This window comes from Danio rerio, chromosome 18 (assembly GCF_049306965.1).
Source record: "Danio rerio strain Tuebingen ecotype United States chromosome 18, GRCz12tu, whole genome shotgun sequence".
Classification (NCBI taxonomy): domain Eukaryota; kingdom Metazoa; phylum Chordata; class Actinopteri; order Cypriniformes; family Danionidae; genus Danio; species Danio rerio.
The window spans coordinates 2,525,001-2,547,865 of NC_133193.1; the positions used below are offsets into that span (position 1 = coordinate 2,525,001).

Below are 22,865 nucleotides of genomic sequence, written 5' to 3' on the forward strand. Positions count from 1 at the left end.
CGGGACGTATTCCGCTGTCTCCAGAAACGTCCACAGACTACGTTTTCAGAATGAGCTTGGGTTGGGTTTGTGACAGCGAGGTCTTGTGGTAAAACCACAAACCTAATCAAACACCTACATATAAATCACAAGACAGAACATGACTACGTCATGACTAGGCGGTCAGAAGAGGAGGAAAGGAGAGGCACAGGTGCTGCTGGGGCGAGACGGATATTGCTTGCAGTGTCCTCAGGTGCAGCAGGCAGGCACTATCCAGGTACAGAGAGAGAAAATGTGGCGATGAGGCTGTATTTTGGGCGCATGGGTTTTTGTGATAATGATAAAACTTCAGAAAAAGTTAAAAAATCTTCAAGGGGAACCGGATTAACATGTCACTAAACTAAAAGGTGTGACTGTTTATTGTTTTATGTTAAGATGTTCAGGCAGGGACGAGGCAGTGGCGCAGTAGGTAGTGCTGTCGCCTCACAGCAATAAGGTCGCTGGTTCGAACCTCGGCTCAGTTGGCGTTTCTGTGTGGAGTTTGCATGTTTTCCCTGCCTTCGCGTGGGTTTCCTCCGTGTGCTCCGGTTTCCCCCACAGTCCAAACACATGCAGTACAGGTGAACTGGGTAGGCTAAATTGTCCGTAGTGTATGAGTGTGTGGATGTTTCCCAGAGATGGGTTGCGGCTGGAAGGGCATCCGCTGCGTAAAAACTTGCTGGATAAGTTGGCGGTTCATTCCGCTGTGGCGACCCCGGATTAATAAAGGGACTAAGCCGACAAGAAAATGAATGAATGAATGAATGTTCAGGCAGGTGTTTTAAGATATACATGCTCAGATGCTGTCAATATGTAAGCTGGCTCTTTTTTGTTTGATAAATCTTCATCACTAAAGAAGAATAACCTGTATTATGTCTCGTATTCAGTATGAAGGGACACTTTTAAAGGGCCATGAACCCCCCCCCCTGTTTCAGCAGGGTGTTTTCACAACTCTACTTCGGAAAGAGTCAGGAAAGTGGGCGTGCCCAGCTCTGTTTAGGGGGGAGTGTCAGAGGAGGGAAAGAGGGAAGGTTTGTAAAAATTACCATAAAAATGGGAGTGTCTGTTTGGGAATGCGCTGATTTTCCAAGGCAAAACAAACACACAGACGCAGAGGAGAAAGACAGTGACTGTTTACACGGACATCAGTGATCAAATTATTTGCCAAATTATTAAATGGTGGACTTTAAGTGAAGTTTTTAAACTAATTTTTTTCCCAAACAGTAATTTTTTGGGCAAAGTATCGGTATCGGATTGGTATCGCCAAATAGGTCCCAGGAGCTACGTTTCTTTGTGGTTTTTGTTTTTCATGAATCCACCAAAGGCCGCTGTGTATGCATTTTCATATCTCAAATTTCTCTTGCAAGTGACATTCGAGTCTGCTGTACGTAAATCAACCAGAGGCCACTGTTTAACTGACTGAATGACTGACTGACCCACCCTCCTCTTGTATCGTGACCCATGTATCGTGATATGTATCAGATCCTGAGGCCCTTGCCAATACACAGCCCTAATCTTAAAAAACAGCAAAGATTTTATTCAATATCCTACTGATTTTTGGCATAAAAGTTAAATGCAAGACAGGGTTTTGTGATCCAGGATCCCATTTTAGGGTGCTTTCACACCTGTTAATCGATTCAGTTGTTCCGAAACAGAGATTACAATTGTTACATTGTTGCTCTTTGCTCTTGGAGCGGTTCACTTTCACACTGCAAAGTTTCTAATATGACCAAAAGAGTTAAAACAAGTCACGTGCGAGTAAACTCTCCTCACATTGGTCAGAGTGTCAGGGTTTACTTTGCAGCGTCCCGCTCAGCTGTCAGGAGAGGTGGTGGTTTGGTGGTGATTGACAAGGTGTGCGCGCGCGACGTGTCTGAGGAGAGACGCGGTGGGGAGGGGTGAGAAGGGTGCGTGACGATGTCTATTTGATGACCGGGAGGGAGACGCGAGATTACCGGGAGATCATCACTCGTTTGCGGGCATCCGGAGACTCGCGAAACTTCCCACCATACTCATAATTCTCTCTTCATATAGCCGTAAGCCTATTACATATCCATAAAACACTGTGATATAACCGCGCTCGGATCGGATCGCTTTCTCACTGCAATCGAACCGCTCCAGGGTTCGTTTCAATCGAGCCGAGACCACCTCATTCAAGCGATCTCGGAGCGATTACTTTGGCGTAGAACAGAGCGCGATTGCCCTGTTCACATATGCCAAACGAACCGCGCTAACTGGGCAAACAAGATACGTTCTGAAACAAAAGTGTAGGTGTGAAAGCACCCTTAGTAAAAAAAGCTTGCATACAAATAATGTGTTTAAACGGAGCCGTCTGATTCCTCTCAGCCACATTGGCAGTGTTTTTCTCCTTATAAACTCCTGCATTTAGCGGCAATGCGATCCAGCGTTTCCCGCCACCTCTGTTCCTCTGTCCTTGTCTGTGACACGCGGCCGGCGGCACTGCGGACCAGAGGCTGTTGTGGTAAAACGCAGTGTTTTACCCAGGTGGTCAGCAGTGGTCACTCGGCGTCCTCTGGCCTCTGTCCTCTGTTGAGATGATGAATCTGTGGCCGCAGACCGTCTGTGTGACCTGACACAGTGATGTATCTGCCTCTCGCTCGCTCTCTTTTTATGTATTTGTGGCTTCTCTTCGCTTTATTTTGCCTTCTTCCTCTCTCTATTTGTCATGTGTCCCCTTTGCAATCTGGCCGGTTTTCTCTGCAGATTCGGTTGTATCTGCTGATTGGGGCGGTCGGCCTTTTTTTGGCCATTGATTTTCACCGAGGGCACTTTAAAAATATCCCATCTGACCTTTGGGCATCGCTGAGGACTGTGGAAATAGGTTCCCGGACGCACACGATGACATTATGTTGGTGAAGGGCTGGAGAAAAAAAAAAAGACGAATGGATAGAAAAGCTGCCCGCGATCAGACAACATCTGTCCATCAGACGCACGCGCTTGTAGAGGCAGAACAAAATCCCAGAGGAGGGAAAAATCACACAAGTCAGAGATTGAGCACTGGAAAAGCTCTCAGTTCATTTCCTGAAGGAACGTCATACAGGTTTCAAACTATGGCTGTGTTATATGATGATATGTACACTGTAAAATATCTGCTAATGAATAGCTTCTGTGTGATTTCCAGTTGTGAGTTGCATTATGGGATGTTGATCTCCGCTCTGTCAACTTTTGATGTAGAAAATTCAACTCTACAAAGTGACTTACTGACATTTTAGTAGCTTGAAAATATATAATGTATAAGAAATAATAATATTTTAAGAAATAAGTCTGTAAAATTAAAGAAAATGTGCTGCAGTTTATTACAAGATTTTGTAGCGTAATATACAACACCAACACAGATAATATAGCACCTTTGGGAATCGCTCATTTCTAATCAGCCAATCACATTGCAGCAACTCAATGCATTTAGGCATGTAGACATGATCAAGGTGACCAAAGCGGGCAAACTGAGCATTAGAATGGGGAAGAAAGGGGATTTAAGTGACTTTGAACGTGGCATGGTTGTTGGTGCCAGACGGGCTGCTCTGAGTATTTCAGAAACTGCTGATCTACTGGGATTTTTACGCACAACCATCTCTAGGGTTTACAGAGAATGCTCCAACAAAGAGGAAATATCCAGTGAGCGGCAGTTCTGTGGGCGCAAATGCCTTGTTGATGCCAGAGGTCAGAGGAGAATGGCCAGACTGGTTCCAGCTGATAGAAAGGCAACAGTAACTCAAATAAGCACTCGTTACAACCGAGCTCTGCAGAAGAGCATCTCTGAACACACAACACGGCCAACCTTGAGGCGGATGGGCTACAGCAGCAGAAGAGCACACCGGGTGCCGCTCCTGTCAGCTAAGAACAGGAAACTGAGGCTACAATTCACACAGACTCACCAAAACTGGACAATAGAAGATTGGAGAAACGTTGCTGCTCTGATGAGTCTCCATTTCTGCTGACACATTCGGATGCTCTGGTCAGAATTCAGCATCAACAACATGAAAGCATGGATCATCCTGTCTTGTATCAGCGGTTCAGGCTGGTGGTGGTGGTGTAATGGTGTGGGGGAGATTTTCTTGGCACACTTTGGGCTCATTAGTACCAGCTGAGCATGGTGTCAACACCACAGCCTACATGTGTATTGCTGCTGACCATGTCCATCCCTTTATCACCACATCTTCTGATATCTACTTCCAGCAGGATAACGCACCATGTCATAAAGCCTGAATCATTTCAGACTGGTTTCTTGAACATGACAATGAGTTCACTGTAGTCAAATGGCCTCAACAGTCACCAGATCTCAATCCAATAGAGCACCTTTGGGATGTGGTGGAACAGGAGATTGGCATCATGGATGTGCAGCCGACAAATCTGCAGCAACTATCTGATGCTATCATGTCAATATGGAGCAAAATCTCTGAGGAATATTTCCAGTATCTTGTTGAATCTATACCATGAAGGATTAAGGCAGTTCTGAAGGCAAAATGGGGTCCACACGGTACTAGTAAGGTGTACCTAATAAATTGGCCAGTAAGTATTTATAATAAATAAATGAAGATAAATTATAGTGTAGTGAAAATCATATGAAGAAAAACTGAGGTTCTTAAATGTCTTGTTTTCTGCACGACTACAAGTGACACTCACAAAAGATGCAGAAACAGTCCTTTCTTCACACACACACAAACACACTGCATTTCTATAGTGTGTGTGTGTGTGTGTGTGTGTGTGTGTGTGTGGTGGTATGGTTATGAGTAATAAAGCTCTCTCTCTCGCCGCTGTACCCGTCACACGGAGTGAAGGCAGTGCGGATCAACCTCATTATCCTGATGAAAATTTGGGCAGATGTGCGAAACCTCTACGACAGACGCAAACAGCAGCTCTGTCGCCCGCAGCCAATCAGGAGATGAAAACCAGAGGAGGAGAGAGAGAGAAAGAGAGAGAGAGAGAGAAACGGCAGCAAATAAAAGAGAGATTTCAGCCACTTTAAAATTCTGATTGGAAACAAGTTGGGAGTTTTAGACGACGCGAGTGTGTTTGTGTGTGAGAGAAAGAGAGTGTGTGAGTGTTTGTGTGTGTGAGACAAAGAGAGGGAGAGAATTAGTGTGAGCCCACCAAACAATTTTGTGTTTAAAGGGCCATGAAACCCCCCTCTTTCGGTTCAAGTCTACCTCAGAGTGTTTTTAAAAATGCTCCATGATGGACGTGGAGTGCTGAGCAGAGGGAGCAGTGGGCGTGGCCAACAAAAAAACACGCAAGTGAACAACAGCTGTCAGTCGGCTCACAAAACGATACACAAAGCATGAGGAGACCCGTGATTTTATAGTTTACAAAGTTAAAATGCAAAGAAATAAAGAGTAATTTAACTCCCTGCTATATTTGTCATTCCTAATGTCATATACTCATAGGGCTCTATCATACACCCGGCGCAAGAAGGCGCAGGACGTGCCCCGATGTGTTGCTATTTTTCAGACCAGCACAGCAGTAATTTTCCCACTTTGCATCACGTTGTTCAAATAGTAAATCTATTTGTGAAACTTTGTGGACTCATGGGTGTGGTCTAGAAAGGAGGTGTGTTAAGGCGCATTGTTGGTGCACTGCTATTTTGAGGAACTGAAATAGACTGTGCAAAAAGTCCAGCGCAGAGCACATTATCACCACAGCCACAGCCATATCACCCTGCAGCCCAAGATCGGTACTCACTGAAGCTAAGCAGGGCTGAGCCTGGTCAGTATCTGGATGGGAGACCACTAGGGAACACTAGGTTGCTGTTGGAAGTGGTGTTAGTGAGGCCAGCAGGGGGCGCTCAACCTGTGGTCTGTGTGAGTCCTAATGCCCCAGGAAAAGTGAAGGGGGCACTACGCTGTCAGTGGGCGCCGTCTTTCGGATGAGACGTTAAACCGAGGCCCTGACTCTCTGTGGTCATTAAAAATCCTATGGCACTTCTCGTGAAAGAGCAGGGGTGTAACCCCGGTGTCCTGGCCAAAGTCCCTCTATCGGCCTTTACGATCATGGCCTCCCAATCATCCCCTTAAACCTAATTGGCTCTATCACTGTCTCTCCACTCCACCTATATCTAATGTGTGGTGAGCGCACTGGTGCCGTTGTCCTGTGGCTGCCGTCGCATCATCCAAGTGGATGCTGAACACTGGTGGTGGTGTGGAGAAACCCCCCCTCATGATTGTGAAGCTCTTTAGGTGTATGGCCATCCACAATAAATGCGCTATATAAATACACATTACATTACATTAGTTGTGCACCTTACATGCTTACACATTTCTGAATACACACAGGATGTACAGCAACACACAAATATCTTTACAGATGAAAAAACAATGGATTAAAATGATACAAAATTATTACTTTCTATAAGTACAAAAACCACCACCTCCATGCCTTCTTCAGCTCGAAGGGCTTTTTTCAGTTTATTCATGACAATCTGCATTAGTATAATGTTATTATTATTATTATTATTATTATTATTATTATTATTATTATATGCACATTTATATTTGTTTTATTAAAAACAAGTTTAGATTTGTCCATCTGTCAGGTTTTAGACCATATGGTGCAGAGCATGTGTGTTTGGATATAACTTGACCACTTTTTTGAGCACACTTCGTTAATTATTGCTCAATTATTCATTTGCTGGAGATTAGAATTGAATTTAGAAATAGTTTTGAAGCAAATCTTTGCGCCTAGCAAACAAAATTATAATTATGTAGGCTAATGGATGTGTTCAGCAGACGGAGTACAACATGTTTCCTTGTCCACGAAAGAGTGGAAGTAAAGAGGCTGAATGGAGGAGGCTCGTTCTTTATTCTTGCGCTGCAGATGCTCTGTTTAACTGTTTTCTCCCTAGTGAAGCGTTCAGTTTTTACACTTATAAAGTCCACCGTGTAAATAGCAAATGCACCATGGCACAACGCAACTGACTCTTAAGGGAATGGGAGATGAGACTCTGATTGGTTTATTCTTAAAACACACCCAGAACTCTTTAAAAGAATAAGCTCAACCCTGTTAGACCATGCGCTGGGGCACAGAGCGTGTTTTTAGTCCTTAAAATAGCAAAAGTGGATTCGGATACGCCCTCAATGCTTTTGCGCCCTGCGATTTAGACGTTGCGCATAGAGTGTTAAAATACAGCCCAGAACCACACTTTGTTATATCATTGTAAAGATAAACCTGTTTATATAAGTGAAGTTTATTCATAAACAAATTTCGAGAGGATCACGTGCTTATGATTGTTCACAGCTGTTAAAACTTTAGCTAATGACTGATTATCCTATCAAACGATCCTTAACTCACTATAAATAACCAGACTTTTCTCATCTCAATATCTTCGTCTTGAAGAAACCCCCCCCACCCAACCCTACTTTCCCTCCTTTCAAACAGGCGTCACAGTGGCCAGCGATTAGCGCTGTTGCCTCACAGCAAGAATGCCCCTGGTTTAATACCTTTCCAAACCAGAAGGCATTTCTGTGCGGATTTTGCTCGTTCTCCCCGTGGTCGCGTGGGTTTTCCCTAGGTCCTCCGGTTTCCTCCCACAGTTCAAAAACAAGCACTCAACAATTAATCAAAATACATTAGCTAATCTCTGAGTACACCTTTCAGCATTCATATCTGACACTTAGCTACAACAAGCAAGAAGGGGAGTCATCGAGATCTACCTGAGCTCAAACTCCCCTCTCGCCTTGCAACGGGAGGGAGCCCAGGGCTCGAGGATCTTATAAGCTCAGGGCTCTCTCCCGGGACAGCACGCCAAACTAGCTTTATTATCAATCATCAGCTAAGTGTGAACTCTTGAAATACTATAAATGAGAAGGACCTCTTTCCTCCTTAATCCCCGGGTCTGAATGCTGACACAGTGGATAGCAGTGCAGCAATATAGAGGACATTAAACATGTGCAGCACAGCAGCACAGATATAGGCGATGTGTCTGAATGGTAACAAACTCAACTGATAAAAGATAAAGGCCGCCATTCTCCAATTTTACAGTTCAACAGACAAAATGCTTGTTGTACACTGCTTGGTGTGTGTGTGTGTGTGTGTGTGTGTGTGTGTGTGTGTGTGTGTGTGTGTGTGTGTGTGTGTGTGTGCATGTGAGTGTGTGTTTAAAAGTGTTTGCATGTGAGTGTGTGTGGGTCTGTGGGTGTGTGTGTGTTTGCGTGTGAGTGTCTGTGTGTGTCGAGAGAGAGCGCGAGTATGTGCGCTCATGTGTGTGTTATTGCGTTTAAAAGTGTTTACATGTGAGTGTGTAGAGTGCGTGTGCATTTGCGTGTGTCTGAACTAGTTTTTGAGAGAATTTGCATGTGTGTGTGTGTGTGTGAGTGTGTTTAAAAGTATTTGCATGTGAGTGTGTGTGGGTCTGTAGAGGTGTGTGTGCTTGAGTGTTTGAATACGAGTGTCTGCACGTGTCTATGTAAAGAGAGAGAGTGTGTGTGTGTGTGTGTGTGTGTACACTGCTTGGTGTTGGTGTGTGTGTGTGTGTGTGTGTGTGTGTGTGTGTGTGTGTGTGTGTGTGTGTGTGTGTGTGTGTGTGCGCATGTGTGTGTTAATGCATTTAAAAGTGTTTGCATGTGAGTGTGTGTGGGTCTGTAGGTGTGTGTGCTTGAGTGTTTGAATACGAGTGTCTGCACGTGTCTATGTAAAGAGAGAGAGTGTGTGTGTGTGTGTGTGTACACTGCTTGGTGTTGGTGTGTGTGTGTGTGTGTGTGTGTGTGTGTGTGTGTGTGTGTGTGTGTGTGTGCGCATGTGTGTGTTAATGCATTTAAAAGTGTTTGCATGTGAGTGTGTGTGGGTCTGTAGGTGTGTGTGCTTGAGTGTTTGAATACGAGTGTCTGCACGTGTCTATGTAAAGAGAGAGAGTGTGTGTGTGTGTACACTGCTTGGTGTTGGTGTGTGTGTGTGTGTGCATGTGTGTGTGTGCGCATATGTGTGTGTTAATGCATTTAAAAGTGTTTGCATGTAAGTTTGCGTGGGTCTGTGGGTGTGTGTGTGTGTGTTTGCGTGTGAGTGTCTGTGTGTGTCTAAGAGAGAGAGAGAGCGTGCGAGTATGTGCGCATATGTGTGTGTTATTGCGTTTAAAAGTGTTTACATGTGAGTGTGTAGAGTGTTTTGTGTGTGTCTGAATTAGTGTTTGAGAGTATTTGCATGTGTGTGTGTGTGTGTGTGTGCGTGCATGTTTGAGAGTGTGCGTATGAGTGTATGTGTGTCTGTGTGACTAAGAGAGTTTGCGAGTGTGTGTATGTGTCTGTTTGTTTGGAGCGTGTGTCTGTGTGGAGTGTGATTGAATGCGTGTGTGTGTGTGTGTGTGTGTGTGTATGGTAGTGCGTTTAAAAGTGTGTGTGGGTCTGTGTGTGTGTGTGTCTGCTAGTGGTTCTGTGGGTTGTAAAGTTAATCTGGCTGAGTTGAGATGATGATGAGCTGCCTGCCACTTAACAGGGCGGAGATCCACTTTGATCACACGGCCTCGGGCGCAGCCTATTACAAATCACCTCATTTGCATACAGCACAGGCTGATGGGAAGACTACAATCCACTCTAAAGGGCTCCACCTCACTAATGTGCAGCAGAAGAGAGACAGAACGAGGAGAAGTGAAGGAAAGATGGACAGATGACAGTCAGGAGATCCAGCACGCACACATCATTAGACAGCAGAGTTTAGAAAGCTGCAGTGACTCTTTTCATCATCAGCTGTGACATCTCTGATGTACAGAACATATATAGATTATCACATGCACCGATCTCTTCTCTATCAGCCAGAAAGGCCCGTTCACACTGGCAATGTGGAGATTTAATCACAAGTGATCAAAGTGAAAGGGCGGCGCAGTGGGTAGCACTGTCGCCTCACAGCAAGAAGGTCACCGATTCAAGCCTTAGCTGGGTCAGCTGGTGTTTCTGTGTGGAGTTTGCATGTTCTCCCCGTGTTGGGTTTCCTCCGGGTTCTCCGGTTTCCCCCACAGTCCAAACACATGCGCTATAAGGGAACTTAATTGGCCGTAGTGTGTGTGAATGAGTGTGTATGGGTGTTTCCCAGTCATGGGTTGCAGCTGGATAGGCATCCGTGGCGTAAAGCATATGCTAGAAAGTTGTCGGTTCCTTCCCCTGTGGTAACCCCAGATTAATAAAGGGACTAAGCCGAGGGAAAATGAATGGATGAATGATCTTTCCAGGGCTCAACAATAAGGACTGCCCGATGGCCCGGGGCCAGTGTGAGAGATGCTCGGGACAGTGGACAGAATTGTTACTGGCCTGATCGGGGCAGTGCCGCCTTGTCACTAAATTTTAATGGATGGCAACATGACCACGACATTAAATTATGAGGCTAAAGGAAATGTCTGTTTCTAACTTTGTGGAAACATTTAAATGGGTACAGCATGACGAAAAAAATGAAGGTGATGTTTTGCTTAGTTTGCCGCCACTTTTAAGTCAGCCACCTTTTGTTTGGCGATAAAATACGTGCACGTTTCCCATACTGCTATATTTTACTGCTAAATATTTTTCAAATATTTAAATTATACAACTGCTGACATTATTTTCATTCATTCATTTTCTTTTCGGTTTTGTCCCTTTATTAATCTGGGGTCGCCACAGTGGAATGAACCGCCTGACATTATTTCGTGAAACATTATTTAATATATGTGGCTAACTTTTTTATTTCTTTTATGGGGCCAGTGAAAATTTCGGCAGGGCAAGTAAAAATTTGAACCACTGGTCCAATCGGGCCAGTAGAAAAAATCCTTAGCGTTGAGCCCTGCTTTCTGCTTCAGCATTTGCAGGGTTGCAAAATACATCAGGCTGACATGCTTCTGAGCTGTAAACACTCACGTGATTGAACGCATTCAGACTAAGTGGCAACCTCCCGCTCTCCCATGTGAAATACGGAAGTTACTGAAACTGCAATTCATCGAAATTCCTGGCTCCATATTTTCTTGCTAGTGAAGCGTTCAGTTTTTCCTCTTACAAAGTCCACCATGTAAATAGCAAATGCGCCATGGTGTGACGCAACTGACTCTTAAAGGGAATATGAGATCGGTCTCTGATTGGTTTAATGCAGGTTAAGCTCAGAACACACCCAGAACTCATTAAGAGAATAAGCACAGCACTGTTAGACCATGCGCTGGAGCGTATTTTACCGTCCATACAAAATCAAAAGTAGATTCTTTAGACTTTGTGCCTAGATCCTTAAAATAGAGTCCATAGTCTGCATTCCAGTCCAATTGTTATGCCCTTCACTCCTTCTCGTTCCTCCCCGTTTACTCTAATGCAATTTCGTTTTAAAACGCATAAGTTTTGCTACGGTTACGCCATCCGTCCACACTACGCCGGAGTTTTCGAGCGGCGAAAACGGAGCATTTCGAAAACGCTGGAGAACTTTTTTCATTGTGAAACGCTCCTGCTCCGTCTGCTGTGGATGAGGAAAAACGGAGACATCTGAAAACTGAGGCGGGCAGGCCCGTGCAGAGACCGTCCAAAGGGCATGTGCAGGATACATTTTTGGAAGAGCGGGGGGGGGGGGGTTGGATGCGCGCGTACTGAAGAGCGATGTTATCGCGCGCGTACTGATCAGCTGTGTTGTCGCGCGCGTACTCAAGAGCAGTGTTGTCGCGCGCCTACTGAAGGGCGGGACCGAAGGTGTGCCGCGTCACGGGGGCACTTTTGATCATTTTGGAAGGGCACTTTCTATCCAAGACTAAAAAGGGCATGTGCACTGCACAGGTTGAGCCCTATGTGTGCACCTGCCTGGAGGCAGGGCTGCTGAGATTCACTACCTGATTGGGGCTTTTGTGTCATTGCGTGTCCTTCCCTTATTCGTCAAGCCCCTATCACATGACTATAACACATGGCTTTATCGCTACCGGAAAACAGTACTGTGAACAACAACATGGACACAGAAATGGGAGCGTTGTTTGCACTATTGTCTGTTTTAGGCGCCATTGTGCAGTTATTCATGTGTTACGTTTAGTAACAACTCGACCTCGTCGTCTATCTGCAAAAATCCCTCTCTTGCTTTCTTTGCCATCGCGTTTAATGTTCAACCGGCGTCTGTTGACTAACAATAACCAAATGCCGAGCGTGACACATGCTTTCTGTTTATACTAGAACGCGCATGCCTGGTGTGTGTAAATGGTCACGTGATGTACGTTTTTGGTGGCGTAGTGTGGACGGAGATATGTTCAGAAACGCTAGTGTGGACGCGGATTGTTTTTGATCTAAAACGCCGTTTTAAAACTAAAACGCACTAGTGTAAACAGGGCCTTAGTGCATCATTAGATCCTCGGGGAATTGAAATCAGCACTATTTTTTTTAATTGCCAAACAATCTGCGCCTCACACCTAGGTAACGACTTCTAATTGTCAGTCTTTTTTGCGAGCGCTAGACCAGATCGTCCTGCCTTTATGATGCTAATGGCCTCAGCAAATTATCTGTCGAACAGAAAAAAAAACTCTCCAATCAGATTCCCCATTGCGCTCCGGATAAAAGCACAGCACATTCTCCTAAATATCAGAGCTGAAGGAAAAAAAAAAAAGAAGAGGAGGAAGACGCTCATTTCTTCACAGGACATCAATCAATGATAATAATTTCTCAAACTTTCTTCTCCCTTTTTTTTTTGCAGGAGTCAGACTTTAAATGGCATTACATATGTAGCACGGCATAAAAAATTCATCTGCCGGAGCCTTGAAATGTCAGTGGTAATGATGGAAGCCTCACCTCCTTTGCTTTCTGCTTCAGACGGGCTTGTTCTGGATCTTCTTGCCGCGAGCGACTCTGGGAGAAAAAAAGAGAGGGAGAATAAAAAGATGGAGGGAGGATGAACGACAGAAGGAAGGATGGAGAGAGAGACGGGCAGACGGCAGGTGAGTGTGTCGTCAGCTCACCTCATCTGCCGCACTAAAATAGTTGCGGACAAACGAGGGCAGATCTGATGTGTCAAGGACAGTGTGTGTGTGTGTGTGTGAGTGTGTGTGTGTGTGTGTTTCAGCAGTGAGTGATTCTATAGCTGTAGGCTGTGCCCTCCAAACACAGCTGACACACACACACACACACACACAAAATGCCACGGGCAATAACTAATCAAGAGACATGCACAGGCACACACACACACAAATGCAGGTGCAGTCAACACTCCTCAGTGTGTGTGTGTGTGTGTGTGTGTGTGTGTGTGCATATAAACATAAAAACTTTTAATCCAGTTTGTGTGTATTTTATTTTAATAAACCGCAGCCCAAAAATGCACATGTTGAAGACATTATTAGCCCTCCTGTCAATTGTTTTAATGAATTTTAATTTAATTTAATTTTATTTTTAATATTTCCCATGAGATGTTTAGCAGAACAAGTGTTTCCCATAATATATACACATTTCTTCTAGAGAAACTCTTATTTCCTTTAGTTTGGCTAATAAAATAAAAGTAGGTAGTGTTGTCGCCTTAAAGCAAGAAGATCGCTGGTTCGAGTCCAAACTCCACAGTCCAAACACATGCGGTACAGGTGAATTGAGTAGGCCAAATTGTCCGTAGTGTATGAGTGTGAGTGAGTGTGTATGGATGTTTCCCAGAGATGGGTTGCAGCTGGAAGGGAATCTGCAGCGTAAAAAACATGTGCTGGATAAGTTGGCGGTTCATACAGCTGTGGCGACCCCAGATTTATAAAGGGACTAAGCTTAAAAGAAAATGCACAAATATAAAATGAGCTAGCAATTTATAAAAGTTATCAAAAAATGTTTGTGTTTAAATGACATTTTAATTTAATATTTAGCAATTTTTACATTTTAATACAAATAATTTTGCTGATTTTCTAAATTCTTAGTTCATTGCATTGTTTAGAATAATAAAATTAAAATAATAATAATTCAAAATTGCATTTATTGTATATATATATATATATATATATATATATATATATATATATATATATATATATATATATATATATATATATATATATATATTCATTCATTTTAATCAGGGGTCACCACAGCAGAATCAACCGCCAACTTATCCAGCATTAGCAGTTTTACCCAGCAGATTCCCTTCCAATGGGAAACACCCTTACACACTCATTCACACACACTCATACACTACAGCTAATTTTGTTCATCAGTTCCCCTATAGCGCATGTGTTTGGACTGCGGGGGAAACCGGAGCACCCAGAGGAAACCCACACCAACATGAGGAGAACATGCAAACTCCACACAGACACACCAACTGACCTAGCCGGGGCTCGAACCAGCGACCTTCTTGCTGTGAGGCCACAGTGCACAACAGAGATGATTTGGAGGAAACTAGAGTGATGCAAACGTACAAAACTACGTCATCCCTGCAGCGCTCAGTTTGTGCTTGTGTGTGTGTGTGTGTGTGGTCAGAGAGGGCAAATCTCTCTGCTAAAACATTTAATTGTGCGTGTGTAAGAAAGAGAGAGAGAGAGAGAGTGAGAGAGTGTGCATGTGTGCGTGAGTGTTTGTACATGTGTGTGTATTGAGTATGTCTGTTATAGAGAAAGAGAGATAGTGGTGTGTGCATGTGGTGTGTGTGTGTGCATGGGTGCCTGCGTGCATTTTTTTAATGTGTGTGTGTGTGTGTGTTTGCTCCTGAGGGCCTCATGTTTGGGTCCCCAGTCTTTTTTTAATTGCCCCATGAGACTCTCTCTCTCCCTCTCTCACACACACACACACACACACACACTCTCTCTCTCTCACACACAAACACACACACACACACTCTCTCTCTCTCTCTCTCTCTCTCACACACACACACACACACACACACACACTCTCTCTCTCTCTCTCTCTCTCACACACACACACACACACACACACACACACACACACACACTCTCTCTCTCTCTCTCTCTCTCTCTCTCTCTCTCTCTCTCTCTCTCTCTCTCTCTCTGCCCTTCCTCGCTGCTAATTGGTTTTAAATATATCAGGCGGTTCCCGTACTGGTCGCTATCTGTGCTGAGAGTAATGCGTTTGGCCCCTGGCCCTCACTCGCGCTCGTCCCTCAAGACCACCGTCATATTTGAAATGGACGATGAGATTTATTTTAGTAGCTTCATGTTTAAGGGGTCAAACCATGCTGCGATCACACACACACACACACACACACACAATACAAGGACACAAATGAAGCTGATTAGAGGCTTCTGTTCCCACGGAATGATTTAAAGTCAAATCTAAATGTCCAGTGTTTATTTTGCTAGTGCTTATTGTTATTCTTATGGTGAAAAATTCATCTGTGAACAAGTGAATCCACTGAAAAAAAAATTGTTTTGGTAATATTATGGTGACGCAGTGGCGCAGTATTAGTGTTGTCACGGCCTGCAGCCTCATGCCAAAGCACGCCTCGCACCAGTGCTGATATACAGCCATATCGCACTGCTACTGGTGTGATATTGCTCATATATATATATATATATATATATATATATATATATTAGTGCTGTCAATCGATTAAAAAAAATTAATTAATTAATCGCACCTTTTTAAAAAAATTGATCGCGATTAGTCGAGATTAATCACATTTAAAATACTGAAACTTGTAATTTTGGCTATTCAAATGTAAAATTAATGTAAACGCAAGACAAAAACTATTTTAATTCAAAATGTAATTGTTTATTAGAATTAAAATTCAAAATATAATTGTTTAATAGAATTTTTGTTTAACTTGTAACACAGATTTCTTCATCTAAACAACAAACCCACAATAAACCATCAAGATCCTGGCTTGACAGCCATATTTATTACAGAAATTAAAACACAGGCATGTTAATGACATTTAAATTTCGAAACAATCAATGCCAATAAAGAAAACATTGATTCCATGTTGGATTCTAAGTGGACTGCAAAAAATGCCAAAACACAGGAATTGCAGATATGGAAAATGAAAAATTATAATAATAAACTATAGAATACAAACTGTTGTCATTGTAAAGTTTTATTGCTGTGACTTGAGAACATTAATTATGGAGTAGAAACAATTTAGCTTAATCCTCCTTTACATTCATCCAGTTGCTAAGACTCGGAGTATCACACAACGCGCTGCAGACGTTTTGGCCCCAACGGCCTTCCATATTAGAGCGACTCCCCTGATTCAACACGCATGATCACGTTCATCAAATTTGCTTAAACTAAGCGTCCTAAAGTATTACTGTATTTCACAAGGATTCTGACACAACAACGCGAAGCAGACGCTTTCATTGCGTTTAATGAGGAAACACGCTAAACTTGGAGGACTCATGCTGAAAGGCAGAGTAATGCCCTGTCTTTGACAGCTCGCGACTTCACCAGACTTTCTGAGTAAATTCACATAAGACACCAATACTCCGATTTAAATATGATTAAGATAACACTCTTATTAAAAGTCTACCTTGTAGCCTAAGCAGTGATTTTATTACCTTAAAGGAACACCGAGGCACGAAATGCGGAGGATTTTCTTTCTGTTCGCCATGCGGTATCAACTCACAACAGAAGTCGAAAGTTAAAAAGGAAACACCCGAAATTGCATGAAACTTTGAAGAGCCTGGTGATGCGACTAATTGTTTTATACTGAAACTTGCCTTCAAAAAGTGCTTCCTTGGTCTTATTTACATTTCTTGCATGTTAAAAACACGCCCACCACAACAGGAAGTAAAAAAAACCTGCAACAGCGTTAATTGCGTTAAAAAAAATTTAACGCGTTAATTATTTAAAATTAATCGCATACGTTAACGCATTAATTTTGACAGCGCTAATATATATATATATATATATATATATATATATATATATATTTTTTTTTTTTTTTTTTTTTTTTTTTTATTTATTTATATATGTGTAACGGAGGCAAGCTAGTGTGTGCTGTGCAGGTAAACCTCACTCCTCTAACCTCTAAAGGTGCTCTAGCGACAGATGCTTGAGGCCATGGTCTTTAGCCTCCTTGGTAGAGCAACCGACTCCCATGCAGAAGGTCGCCTTCGGGTAGCGTAGGACCGGCGGGGTTACATATGCATACATTAATGACGTGTACTATTGATGCATTGATGATGTGTACGTGCACTCTTATAAATCATAAAACAAGTATTACTATAAACAATGCCTTTTGTGACCGTCTACGATATAAACAATAGAGCACAATATGAAATGATAGACATATTACTCTTGTCCATATCATATAAAGTAGTCAACATTTGAAGTGAATCAAAATCTTCCATGAAGATATATTGTGCAGCACTTTTTCTCATTTTAAGATGATTTTGAAAAAGATTTTTGGTCCACTTCAAATGTTGACGACTATATATTATCATGAATTGTCATACAGTAAGTGTAGCCCACATATATCCTATTCAGAGACGCTGACGACGACTTCTAATGCTACAAACGACACACTTCCACACTGCATTTGAGCTGAAAACACACAGCATGTTTCTCTGATCGCATTTCAGGCTTGAGTGGAGTTGAAATCTCGGATAACTGCGATACTTCAGCTTGCGTAACGTCTCATCCCGGCCCAAAGTCATGGAGGTCGCTGTGGCCATTCACACTCCAGTGCCGGCTAAACTGTCTCGTTTTTGCCTGGCCGGCGGAGATATAATCTGGATACCACATAATAACGCCATTAGGCCGAAGGGAGGCGAGCGTCGGGGTCTTTACGGCGGGTCAGCTAAATGAATTAATGGCAGAAATGAGCCGGAGTATCGGAGCGCGGCGCTGCGGGCCATGAGAGACGGGCAGAGGCCACGCATTCGGCTCTTTAATTGGAAACTCCGGCGTCTGGGGTTATCAGGGTTTCCTGGTGGTTTCACAAACTGAGAAACTTTGTTCAAACATCCTCAGATCAGAGGGTGGGTGCGGTTCAGACTGAGTGTTTGTGTGTAAATCAATGGTTGTTCACCTGGTTAAGCCTTTAAATGTCATTTTAAGGCAAAGCAGTGGCGCAGTAGGTAGTGCTGTCGCCTCACAGCAAGAAGGTCGCTGGTTTGAACCTCAGCTCAACTGGCGTTTCTGTGTGGAGTTTGCATGTTCTCCCTGCGTTCGCGTGGGTTTCCTCCGGGTGCTCCGGTTTCCCCCACAGTCCAAAGACATGTGGTACAGGTGAATTGGGTAGGCTAAATTGTCCATAGTATATGAGTTTGTGTGTATGTGTAAGTGTGTGTGTGTGTGTGTGTGTGTGTGTGTGTGTGTGGATGTTTCCCAGAGATGGGTTGCGGCTGGAAGGGCATCCGCTGCGTAAAAACGTGCTGGATAAGTTGGCAGTTCATTCCGCTGTGGCGACCCCGGATTATGAAAGGGACTAACCCGACAAGAAAATAAATGACTGAATGAATGTCACTTTAAGCTGAATATTCGTGTCTTGAAGAGTATCTAGTCTAATATTATGTGCTGTCATCATGGCAAAGATAAAAGAAATCAGTTATTAGAAATTAATTATTTCAACCCAAGCTCATTCTTCAGTCCACTTAGCTTGCAGCGTTACGTTGGCGTAGCGGAGGCTTGGAGGGAGAAGGAGCCGGCTACGGCGACGACCGGGATCGAGTCTGGGGAAGAGCGGTTCCAGAAATCAGGTAAGATGAAAAACCGAATCCAAAAAAATAAAAGCGAACGAGTTCGCGACGGGGCGAGATCCGAAAACGCGATCAAAATCGGACGAGGGCTTTTGCTTTCTTTTCTGGATGACTTTTGCAAATCTTCGCTTGGGTTTAGAACAGGAGGAGGAGGGCGGCTGGGTCAGCCGATCGTTCAGTCGTTCAGCCAATCAGTCGGACGGACGGCCGCTCTACAGCGACCTCCGGCGGCTTTTCACGCGAAAACAGCGCAGGCGCAAACGGCGCGTGCTCCCGAGAGGCGTCCGAGACACGAAAAAGCACGCACAGCGGCCTCTCGTAGATTTGCGAAAACAAAAACTGCTCGAATGCGTACCTCCCGGGACGTATTTCGCGGCCTCCAGAAGCGTCCGCGGGGCTACGTTTCCACAATGAGCCCGGGTTGAATTATTCGAAATGTCATGTTTAAAATGTGTTACACAATATTAATCATCACTTGGGAAATGTCTGAGGAACATAATAAAGTTGACAGGGCGGCTGATAATGCTGGCTAATATCTGTGTGTGCTGTAGAGGAGATGCTGGTGGATTTACCTTGGCTGCTCTGAGGAGAATCTCCCGCTCACGCTCGTCTTTCCTCTGCTTCTCCATCCGCTCCAGCTGCTCAAAGAACTTCAGCTGCGCACGCACATCAGACGATGGCTCACACCACTCGTCTTCCTGAAGGAGACACATACACACACACACACACACACACAGGTGCACACACACAAACACACAAAAGAAAACACACAAACATGAACATGAACACACACATAAACACACACACATACACAAACATAAACAAACACACACACACACAAAAAAAACCACATAAACATGAACACACACATAAACACACACACACACACACAAAAAACACACACACACACACACATTCACATACATAAACATAAACACACACACAAACACACATACACACACATAAACACACAAACACACACACACACACATACACAAACATAAACACACACACACACAAACACACATACACAAACATAAACACACACAAACACACACATACACAAACATAAACACACACACACAAACAAACAAACAAAAACACACAGACGCACATACACACACACATAAACACACACACATAAACACAAACAACCACATGCATACACACAAACAAACAAAAACACACACAGATGCACATACACACATAAACACACACACACACACAAAAACACACACAGACAAAAACACGCACAAACACACAGATTTGCACACACAAAAAACACACAGATGCACACACAAACAAACACAAACAAAAAAACAAACACATACAGACACACACACACAGATGCACACACACAAACACAGCCACACACAAATGTGCACACACACACACACATAAACACAAACACACACACAAGCACACCCAACAAACACACACACAAATACACACACATATACACAAACAAACACACACACACACACACACACATAAACACAAACAAACGCACACATAAAAACCAGCACACACCAACACACACACACACACATAAACACAAACACACACACAAGCACACCCAACAAACACACACACAAATACACACACATATACACAAACAAACACACACACACACACACACACATAAACACAAACAAACGCACACATAAAAACAAGCACACACCAACACACACACACACACACACACACATAAACACAAACACACACACAAGCACACCCAACAAACACACACACAAATACACAAACAAACACACACACACACACACACACATAAACACAAACAAACGCACACATAAAAACCAGCACACACCAACACACACACACACACATAAACACAAACACACACACAAGCACACCCAACAAACACACACACAAATACACACACATATACACAAACAAACACACACATAAACACAAACAAACGCACACATAAAAACAAGCACACACCAACACACACACACACACAGAGAGAGAGAGAGAGAGAGGCCGTGAGTTCTGATCCACACACATTATGAATAGTTTATGGCTCAGTCCTGACTCAAACTTTCTTCATAAGCAGGTGAGTTTAGTTTCCGCTAAAGCATGTTTACTTCAGAGCGCGCGGGATCTTTCCAGCACTTCCTGCGCTGCCGTTTCATTTTCTGACAGGCCTGTCATCCCCGTCTCCATCTCTCCTGCCCTTTGTTGGCTATGAAGTCAGGACGATCTCGCTGCTTTGTTTTTATTTTGCTGATGTCGACAGAGTGTCTTCATACGGCTCATTTATAAAGCGGAGAGCGGCAGACGACAACCAACACAACAAAAACAGCAAACACAGAACAACAAAACGTGCGTCCTGCGTAAACCACTCGCCATCTACACAAATAAACAGCCTTTAAAGCGCCGCCGCCGCTGCTCTGTGCTGTGCTGTGTTTGTGTGAATGCGAGTCTCTTGAAGACAGAAGCGCTGGCTGTCGGACGCTCTGCCTGCTTCTTTGAATACTCGATTGTTTACCTGTCTGCTTCAGTCTCTTTGTAATTCATGTGCCCAAAAGTTTCCACTCCAACAACAGTATTTCAGCTCAATTACTGCGGTAAGCTTTCCATTTAAATGCCGAACACTACAAGCTCCATATGCTGCGCATAAATGAGTACACCTCCTTTTCAAACTTTATATGTCGATCCATTTCTCTGTGAAAATAGACAATATGTGTGTGGTGCATGTAAACAAAGCAGATTTATTAAACTGATATATATATTAAAATAAACTGTTTGGTCACTGAACAGCTTTAAGATGATGCATTTCAAATTTTTAATCAATTTTTGTGAATTTGTAATTATATTTTTGTGTATTCTTAGTACATTTATAATGATTCTTTTGTAAAAATTTTAAGAATTTTGATTATTTTTTTGTGAATTTTTAATGAATTGTCAATGAATGTTTAGTGAATTCCTAGTGAATTATTTTTATGAATTTATTATAATTTTTTGTGAATCTTTAGTGAATCTAAATCTAAATGTTTTATTGGTTCATTTATTTATTTTATCATTATTTTTATTTCATTCTTTATTTGTATTATCATTACAAATAAAAAAAATCCTTTTTTATTGTTATATTTATTCATTCATTTTTATTTATTTATTTATTTTATTTATTGTTTTATTTATTTATAGTTCATTTTTATTTCATTTATTTATTTATTTGAATTTTATTTTTTATTGTTTTTTTATTTTTTTCATTCATTTTTATTAATGTAATTTAATTTAATTATTTAATTTTTATAAGTTTTTATTGTTTTATTTATTCATTCATTCATTTTTATTTTATTTATTTTTTATAGTTTTATTTATTTATTTATTTATTTATTCATTCATTCATTTTTATTTTATTCATTTTTTATTGTTTTATTTATTTATTTATTCATTCATTCATTTTTATTTTATTTATTTGTTTATTTATTTATTTATTATTTTAAAGGTAATTGTTTTGAATGAGCTCCCCTATTTTATTTATTTATTTTTAATTTTACTTATTTTTATTTGCTTTTTATTTGTTTTTTATTTTTTCATTTATTTATTTGTTCATTTTTATTTATTTATTTATTAACAAATAAATGTCTTACCCTATATAGTTGCTGTTAAAGGGAGGAAAATATAAAACACATATAAAATCTAGGTAGGTCTTATTTGTATTTTATTTCTGAAAACAAAAATGTAAAATAAAAATAAAAATGTAAAAAGCTTACCATAAAGTATTAAAAAAACAGAATAAAGAAACTCATAAAGGTGTTAAACAAGTAAATGTGAGTAAAATTTTCAGTTTTGGGTGAACTGTTCCTTTAAAGCAGCCTATATAAATATGTATTTATTTATTCATTAATTTAATTTAATTTAATTTAATTTATTCATTCATTCTTTCTTTTATTTATTTATTCATTTATTTTAAAAGTAATTTTTAAATGTCTTGTAGCTTCCCATGTTTTACCCTATATTGTTGCAGTTAAAGAAAGGAAAATACAAAGAATATGTCAAATCTAAGTAATCTAAAATAAAGTATAAAGAAATAAAAGAAAATAAACTCATAAGGGTTTTAAACAAGTAAATGATAAGCAGAACTTTCAGTTTTAGGTGAACTGTCCCTTTAAAAGCAGCACCATCTGAATAAAAGCCTCTCGTACCTTACACGAGTCCATTCTGTGCTGTGCAATGGAGGAAACTTTCTCCAGCACCGTGCGTAATCTGGACTGCGTGGCGTGAGAAATAAAGTTCACTGCCTCCAGCGGCACGTCCGTCACTCCAAACCTCTTAGCTG

The 22,865-nt window shown here is 42.0% G+C and overlaps 1 protein-coding gene across 2 annotated transcripts in view; it reads right to left on the reverse strand.

Moving 5' to 3' along the window:
- The window catches only part of LOC101886077 (transcription initiation factor TFIID subunit 4), a 185,909-nt gene that overhangs the window by 95,217 nt on the left and 67,827 nt on the right, over positions 1-22,865 (reverse strand). For both annotated transcript variants that reach the window (XM_073930134.1, XM_073930133.1), the window contains exons 11-13: positions 22,732-22,862; positions 19,129-19,254; positions 12,729-12,785 (exon numbers count right to left, since the gene is read on the reverse strand). In XM_073930134.1, the coding sequence (XP_073786235.1) occupies positions 12,729-12,785; positions 19,129-19,254; positions 22,732-22,862 (314 nt within the window). The remainder of the gene's footprint in view (positions 1-12,728; positions 12,786-19,128; positions 19,255-22,731; positions 22,863-22,865) is intronic.